This window comes from Gymnoscopelus braueri, assembly GCF_963280865.1.
Source record: "Gymnoscopelus braueri genome assembly, chromosome: 10".
Lineage (NCBI taxonomy): Eukaryota > Metazoa > Chordata > Actinopteri > Myctophiformes > Myctophidae > Gymnoscopelus > Gymnoscopelus braueri.
In genome coordinates this window covers 40,144,019-40,152,933 of record NC_137611.1, presented here as the reverse complement: position 1 = coordinate 40,152,933, position 8,915 = coordinate 40,144,019, and the positions used below count along the sequence as shown (strand labels likewise).

The following is an 8,915-nucleotide window of genomic DNA, read 5'->3' as shown; positions in this document are numbered from 1 at the left end:
CTTGGTTGAATGCTCGATTCTGATTGGTCAGTCATCGGTCATTATTTCTGGATAATGACCGATGAGCTCTCTGATCTCTAATCAGAGACTCAGAACACCTGCTCACGCTGCTTGGTTTTATGCTTTATCCAACATGACAGCCATGTAAACAAACAAACGATGTCATTTACAACTAAACGTTGCTCTCAAGAATGTTTTTGAAAACATTTGAAGTGAGAAATAGACGATGCAATGACCGAAAAGTGATTCTATTTGATCCTCTACACTTCCTTGTTTATCGTGGCGCACAGACGCAAGAATATCAAAACGCTCGCCCCAAAACACAGTCACCCTGGGGCAAATCCGGCGGTATTATACGCAAATCCGGTGGTAAAGAATGGGGGCAGAGTGTGTTTTGGGGCGACCTTATGGACCACTGTCATTTGTTTTCCGAGGCGAACTTGTCCGCCCAGCCCAAAACTTATGGAATACTTTCTTTGCCGTAAGCAAGGAAATACTTCGTTTTGTTGTTACTTTTGGGTCAATTTATTAATGTATTTATTAAGGAGCCGTGTAATAAGGGGAATAATGTATGGGGAGGTAGTCATTATTGAAATTTAAAGCCATTCAGGGTGATTATGCACCTCGGCTCAGTTAACATAGTTATCCTACAACATTTACTTTAATCTCTTTTTCTCTCTCTGGATAAGTATAGAGTGTGTAGCTTAACAGTGCTTCACAGCTTGTGTCATGGCACTTCACTCAACGCGACACGCCATACCTGCCTCTTCATTTACCGTCACTGGAAAATGTTCTACTGTAAGTCTTGGGTGTCATGTTGCTCTATAGCGCTATAGCACATCTGACCACTGTAGCCTCACACAATGCCACTCCTGCCTCTTAAGTTCACTAAGTTCATTTGTTATTTCAGATTTCTTAGGTGTACGCCTTGATGTGTAGCGTAGGTGTGGCACAGGCGATCATGTTAACGTGTTAACATGATCGTGTTAACATGATCCTGTTAACGTATTATCATTACACTGAAATGAAACACAATGAAACGCGTCAGCTGCACCACTCGGTGCTTGACGATTGAGTAACCATTGTAAGTCTATGGGAACTGTTTGAGTAATGTCAGATTGCAGAGGTCTTGTCAGACGCTAGTGAGACACTCACACAAACACACACTCCATGCACGCGTGCACACAGTGGTGGAATGTAATTAAGTACTTGTACTCAAGTACTGTACTTACAATTGTGAGGTATTTTTTACTTTACTGGAGTATTTCCAATTTTCACTACATCTCAGCGGCAAATGTTGTACTTTAACTCCACTACAATTATTTTTTAAACTTTATTTACAAGTTACTTTGCAGATCTGGTTTGTTATTACAAAACATACATTAACCACTTCAGCCCTCGATTTTATACATGTATAAACGTGTGAAATGAGACATTCTGCATAACGAGTAGTTTTACTTTTGGTACTTTTATGTATATTTGGATGCCAATAATTCAATGCAGGGCTATTACATGTAACACAGAGTATTTGTACTATTACTTAAGTAAGAAATGTAAGTACTTCTTCCATCACTGTGCAAAGAAACACACATGCATACGCACGCACGCACGCACGCACGCACGCACGCACGCACGCACGCACGCACGCACGCACGCACGCACGCACGCACGCACGCACGCACGCACGCACGCACGCACGCACGCACGCACGCGCACACGCACGCGCACGCGCGCGCACGCGCACACACACACACACGCACACACACACACACACACACACACACACACACACACACACAGTGCTTATTGAACGTGTTCTCCTGTTACAGAATAGTATTTCTCTCTGTAGGATGAATGGAGTCACTGATTGTAATAGAAGGACAGACTCAGTAATGGAAGAGGAGCCGATGAAAGGAAGACGAGGTGGAGGAGGAGGGGAGAGGAGAAAAGGAGTGAGAAGAGAAAAGAGGAGAGGACAAGAGAGAACAGGGGAGAAAAGAGGAGAGCGGACGACCGAGGCAAAGAGGAGAATAGACTGTTTTCAAATGTGGGCGAGCACAGATCAATCAGTCAGAAACAGCAGAGAGAGAGAGAAAAAGAGAATAGTGGACGAAAGAGAGAGAGAGAGAGAGAGGGATGAGGGAGTGGCAGAGAGAGACAAAGCAAGAAGGGGGGAGACAGAATAATAGAGAGACAGAAGAGTTGAACAAATTGAGAGAGAAGAGAAGAAAGAGAGAGAGAAAGAGGGAGAGAGAAAGATGTGCTGGTGATTAATGTCCAGTGTTCTCAGTAATGGTTGTATAAATAGCAACATGACGCCAATGTTTCTCCTGCTATTCTCTTAGCATGGATTAACAATTAACTAAATGTGTGTGTGTGTGTGTGTGTGTGTGTGTGTGTGTGTGTGTGTGTGTGTGTGTGTGTGTGTGTGTGTGTGTGTGTGTGTGTGTGTGTGTGTGTGTGTGTGTGTGTGTGTGTGTGTGTGTGTGTTCGTGACTGTCTGTGTCTACTCGTGTGTGTGTGCGAGCATGTAATCTGTGCGCGCCCGCTCAATAACTCGATGCATCCATGCCTGCTTGTGTGTCTGTGTGTGTGTGTTATTGTTTGTGTGCCCATCCATGCAAATGCGTGTGTGTGTGTGTAGGAAAGCAGCTCATTAAGGACCAGAATTGTACTCATTGATCGTGTGCTTTAATCTCCTCTCAGTCATTAACATCATTTTAACTCATTAAGACCTGAGGCTGATTCTACAGGTACCGTCTAAATCAGCAGTTTGCACACTTTCAAGATAAAAAAAAAATGCTCCAAACATATCAGACGTACAAGCTTGTATATCTGCTATTTTTGAATAGCCAACGCTAAAATCTAAAATGAGATGCTTCCTCAGTTTTTTTTGGGGGGGGGGGGGGGGGTTTGCCTTTATTTATAGTTTATGGTGGAGACGGACAGGAAGCAGGGAGAAAGAGATGGCGAGAGACATGCAGCAAAGACCTCCGAGAACGGGACTCGATCCTGCAGTGCGCTTGTCAGGCTACTTATGAGCCTAAGTGCCCGGACCTAGGCTAGCCGTCCGGGCCTGCTTCCCCCTCTTTTAATGGGTGAAGATCACTACCACTATGGCAGTGGTATTTTTTTCTTTTTTCATTGTGATACGGATAAATAAGAGCTTGATGTTGGTTCCATCTCTCCAAAGCCGGAACACACATAAACATGCCCACGGTACGGCACACCCATCTGGCCACTTAACACAGCAGTCCAAAGGCTGTTTGTCGAACCTAGGGGCAGTGGTTCCCAAGCTATTTAGACCCAAAAGAGACATTTGATGTCTCTCCCCCAGGACCCAAGCAAGTGAAAATAGCAGATCTACAAGCTCACAACGCGTCGTGAACTTGTAGATCGGCTATTTTCACCACTTATTTTCCTAATTTATGGATTTATTTTATTTTATTGTATTTCTTTTTGCAATTCTTCAGCAAAATCTTTGAATTTTGTTTTTAATTCTTGAAAACATGTGAATTCTTTTGGACATTTTAGAAAATCCTTTGAAACAATACTAATAAAAAAATGCAGGAAAACAAAAAAATAAGTGGATATTTGCTCACAACCCATAAAAATTGGTCCGTGACCCACAAATGGGTCCCGACCCAGAGTGTTTGGTAACCACCGACCTAGGGGGGTGTAGATGTGGTGGTGGGGGGGGGGGGAGCTCAGCGAAAGCTCTGCTGTATGAAGACTAAGAAAACTGGGCGAAGTGGTCCTTTTTAAGTTTCGTTGCAATCCATCCCAATACATTTTTTAAATGATCTTTCGTTCAATTGGACCTTTTGGCCTAATTGTTTGTGTTAAATGAAAGGCAGTCCAGCCAATAGTTTTCAAGATAATATTATTTGAGACAAAAGTGTTGTAGAGACGGACGGACGGACGGACGGACGGACGGACGGAAGGACGGACAGACAGACACACACTGCCATATACTTAGAGCCCTGTCGCTAGTGGGGCTACTAACTTCTTGGTCCAAAGTGAGGTGGATGTTTATTTTGTCCCGTTTGTGTGTGTGCAGGCTGGCCCAAGGTGCTGTGGTTCGTTACAGAGTCCAAGCATCTCTCCAAACCTCCACGAGACTGGTTCCCACCAGTCAAAGATGCAAACCAGGACACTGCCTATATCGAGGTACTGCTGCACAAACAAACAAGCCCCCCCCCCACACACACACACAGCACACATCTTTTGAATATCCATAATAAGAAACTTGAACCGAAGGTTTATGTGCTAATTAGCCCCCCACACACACACACACTCACACAAACACAGACACACACACACACACACACACACACACACACACACACACACACACACACACACACACACACACACACACACACACACACACACACACACACACACACACACACACACACACACCCATCAGGGCATACAGTATCTAAACCGTTTCGCCAATTTAATTTCTGCCTCGCCGTTCCCGATCAAACTACCGATCAATAGCGCTCCAGGGCCTGTAATTACCTCCACACGCACGCCAGCCGTTCCCATAATCTCCCCTGATTCATTTCAGCTTGTGCCGATTGTCCCCCATAAGCAGCCGTGCTGTACAGTAATTGCGCTCGTATTTCTCTCTGTCCTGATTGCGACAGAGGTAGATATTGAGGAAGATGGATAGAGTGGTAATGAAGGAGTGATTGGAAAATGATTGGGGTTTCATTTTTTGTGTGTGTCAATTACGGTCTAGACAGGTTTTTTTCTCTCTTTTTTTCGACATTTACAAATTGTACTTAATCTGTTTTTCTTAATTGCCCTGTCTCAGGACGTGTTACTTTTTGCTAGTTGAGAATATAGATGCTGCTACAATTTACATTGTCCAGTGGTTCTCAAACTTTTTTTAATTTCAAGGACCCCCATAAATGTGTGTGTAAGGGTCCATTTAAAACCCCCTCAAGGAACCCTGAGGGTCCCTGGACTCCACTTTGAGAACCACTGAGATAGTCTTCTGTGTAAGACGTATTTTGCATACATGCATGATACGTACACAAACATGCAACCTCTTGCATACAGTATTTAGTACCAGGTTAAGACACATTTACTTATTATCTTGAATGCCCGCCTTCAGCCAGCAATGTTGGAGTATTTGAGTATTAAGTGCATTGTGTCGCTTTCTGCTGCTTGTTACCTGTAAAAACATACTTGCAAAAAACAAACTTACAAAAGTGACATTTTCCCCATAACCCAAAGGGGATGGCTGTGTGTTTCTGAGCAGAATCTTTCCCATAGCCTGGGGGTACATGTCGGGACAGGCACATTGTAATTGGCTGTTTGGTTGTTAAACAACTGCTACTGTAGGCTGTAAGTAACGATTGAGTCGTATAATTTTAGGATACGTTTACGCAATTTCAGGGGGCTAAATCCTGCTCAGTACACATTTAATGGAACTACATAAGTGATATTTCTTTGTTGAAGTGTTAAAAGAATCCCTGGCTAATAAGCCAAATATGCCTTTATACATTATAATTGTCCTCTATAACTAAAGTGTAAAATTAAAAACACCTTAAATATTTTATTTATTTTAGAAACAGTTAATCTTTCACTCAATAGGGACAATGCCCGTCGCAAGTTGATGATGTCATTTGTCCATGTGTGGTTCAGCCCTATGGAATGCATGTGAAAATAATAACCAATTAATACTATATAAGTTTAATATGAACATCAAATCAATATTTTAAATGTTTTATTTGCACCTGCATTCCATACATTCCATAGGGCTGGACCACACATGGACAAATGAGTAAAACATGAACTGTTTCTAAAACAAATAAAATATTTAAGGTTTTTAAAAAAATAAATAATTAGTTATAGAGGGCAATTATAATGTACTAGACCACACCCGTCGGGGGGATAAGAGCACCCAAAGTGCATCATGGTCCGCTTGTTTCACGGATGGTCCGCTTGTTTCGCGGATGTGGCAACACCAATGCTTGTTTCACGCAAATGATTTGGCGATCCGGGAGCCAGCGAACACAAAAACACTAATAAACAGCTGACAATTTGGGGAAAGCGAAAAAAAAACGGGCTTCGCTTTTCCGTGCACATGGTAATGGTCAATGGCTGTGTGCAAATGCAGATCAATTGCTCCAGCCACTGAGGAGAACCGGGGCAGAAGAGATTTTGGGCACAGAGCTTTGTAGAATTATAGGATGATGATGATGAATGCATATTTGGCTTATTAGCTAGGGATCCTTTGCTCTATATTGTGATAGCAATCATTGCTGTTGAGTGTTTGTTCAGTAACAGGGGTCTCTTCTGCTCTTGAGTCTTTAGTAAGCGAAACTAAAATAATTTCATCCAATCAGGATTGAGATCTCACACGGGATACAGCATAAACACATGAAATTGGAAGTGATGAAACAAAGAAATGAGCAGGCAAAATTGGAACTGGAACAATATAAAATTGAAGTTGATAAATCGGTTTACTGTCCCCCTTTGGATGAAACTGGTGACTCAACGCAAAATGTATTTTCTGTTTATTAAAGAGCCGGAGAGATGGGGAGACTTCTGTTACTGAACAACCGTTTGTACAAAAACACTTTTGCTTTTAACCAAAGAAATATCACTTACAACACCTTTAACCCATTCAATCCGGGAACGCGCGTGTGTGTCATTTTAAGATTTCTTTGGGCTATTAAAAAATAGCATATCTACAAGCTCGTAGCTCGGCACCGAGTGCCGCGCTATGAGCTTGTAGATCTGATATTTCTTTTTTAAATCGGGAAAATTTGTGCAAATCTTTAAATATTTATATTTTTTTAAACGAACATTTGTAAAATATTTCGTTCCAGGAGCCCCCAGAAGCAAAGATTTTAGTTAAAAATGTTACATATAAAAATATATAATATAATAAAAATATATATTCAAAGATTTGCACAAATATTCATGATTTTTCAAACATAGCAGATCTACAAGCTTGCAGCGCTATGGTGCCGCGCTATGAGCTTGCAGATCTGCTATTTTTGAATAGCCCAAAGAAATCTTAAAGTGACACAGATGCTTTACCGGTCTTAATGGGTTAAGTGTCTGTCATCAAAAAAAAAAAAGAATCCCTCATCCTTGGTCATTAAACATGGTATCGACTCAGCCCTAATTTGTAGGCAGCCCAGGGTGTCAAGACGGTCCTTTTTCTATTATTTGATGTTCCCCAGACTCTCTGCATCATCTAAATGAGATGAACGAGTGTTGGCGCTATCAGTCTGAATGTTGCGGAGGATTTAATGTGTGTGGGTGTATTACTTAATCTGTCCTCTCTCTCTCTCCCTCTCTCTCCCTCCTCTCTCTCTCTCTCTCTCTCTCTCTCTCTCTCTCTCTCTCTCTCTCTCTCTCTCTCTCTCTCTCTCTCCCTCTCTCTCTCACAGTATAAGACGTGTAAGGATGGCAGTGTGTTAGGTGTTACGGTAATGAGGATAGCAATGCTCACACACTGCCAGGCCCTCACGCAGTCCTGTGGATACACAGAAGGTACTTGCACACACACACACACACACACACACACACACACACACACACACACACACACACACACACACACACACACACACACACACACACACACACACACATAGACATTTTGCAAATGCACAAACACACATTCTCATGATTAAAATGAACTAGTTCTTCACCATTGTGATTGTTCACCTTTATATGAATGTGTTTTTGAATAGCGAAACAAATGCTACAGTGATATAAATGAGTATTATTTACATTTAGATGCAACATTTACAGGCTATAGGCTGTTTTCCTGTTAAAAGTTCACATCCTGTCTTTGCTTTGTGGACCGCACACAATTGCATTTCGCTTCTTGTACTTGTACGAGTAGTGACAAATAAAACAAAACCTTCTGATTCTCCTTCTCCCTGTCCTTCCCCTTCTCCCTGGCCCCCACTCTCTCGGTACTACCCCCCCCCCCCCCTCTCTGTCTGTCTCTCTCTCTCTCCAGCTGAGACCATAGTGAATGTTTTAGACTTTAAGAAGGATGTAGGATTGTGGCACGGCATCCTGACGGTAAGCATGACACTGAACCAAGTCACCTGCACCATTGATCTGTCCATTATATTTGTAGTGATCTGTTCATTAGTGTTATGTTTTAACTCATTCACTGCCAGACTTATTTCTGGCCGCGTTTGCCCACTGCCAGCGATTTTTCGATTTTCTTACCCTTTTCACAGAATCACAGAATATTTATCTCCATTATGATCGATCCCCTGATGATTGCTAATCACTGAGGGTTATACTGTGTGGTTTCACAAATGTCATCGAGGTCATCGCGACCTCGTTGACATTAATTGTCTGCCTTTGAAAATAGCGTCTTGACCAAAAAATACATAGTAAAAAAAAAAGTACACAGGAGCCGAGATACAGGATAAGTAATAAGTTAACCAAGAGGTGAATGGAGCAGCAAATCTTCGGATCACGATATCTTGGGTTCTGTGTGAGGAAACTACGTTTTTTACGTCAGTGGCAGCATTGGTAAACCGGAATAATTACGTTTTTTACGTCAGTGGCAGTGAATGAGGATCACGGGCTAGATTTAAAGCTTCTTGAGGAGGTGGATCAACTTAATCTAACTCTGATCCCATTTCTCTCTCTCTCTCTCTCTCCCTCTCTCTCTCTCAGAGTGTAATGAACATGATGCATGTCATAAGTATCCCCTATGCCTTGATGAAGGTGAATCCTCTCTCCTGGATCCAGAAGGTGTGTCAGTACAAAGGTAGGACAGCAACTCATGTTTTGTGCTGAACGTAGTTTGTAGTTTGTAGAAGGAAAGCTATTTGGACCATGCTGGAGTTTTTGCAAAATGCACACTATATGGCCGTGATTTTTATCAGCTGACCAAACACGATAAGTCTGCT

The 8,915-nt window shown here is 42.3% G+C and overlaps 1 protein-coding gene across 1 annotated transcript in view; it reads left to right on the top strand.

The window, feature by feature from the left end:
* Positions 1 to 8,915, top strand: part of LOC308094349 (disco-interacting protein 2 homolog C-like) — a 297,759-nt gene that overhangs the window by 234,435 nt on the left and 54,409 nt on the right. Inside the window, 4 exon segments of the mRNA XM_080440954.1 lie at positions 4,061 to 4,170; positions 7,422 to 7,524; positions 8,003 to 8,067; positions 8,680 to 8,773. Coding sequence (XP_080297080.1) covers positions 4,061 to 4,170; positions 7,422 to 7,524; positions 8,003 to 8,067; positions 8,680 to 8,773 — 372 coding nt within the window.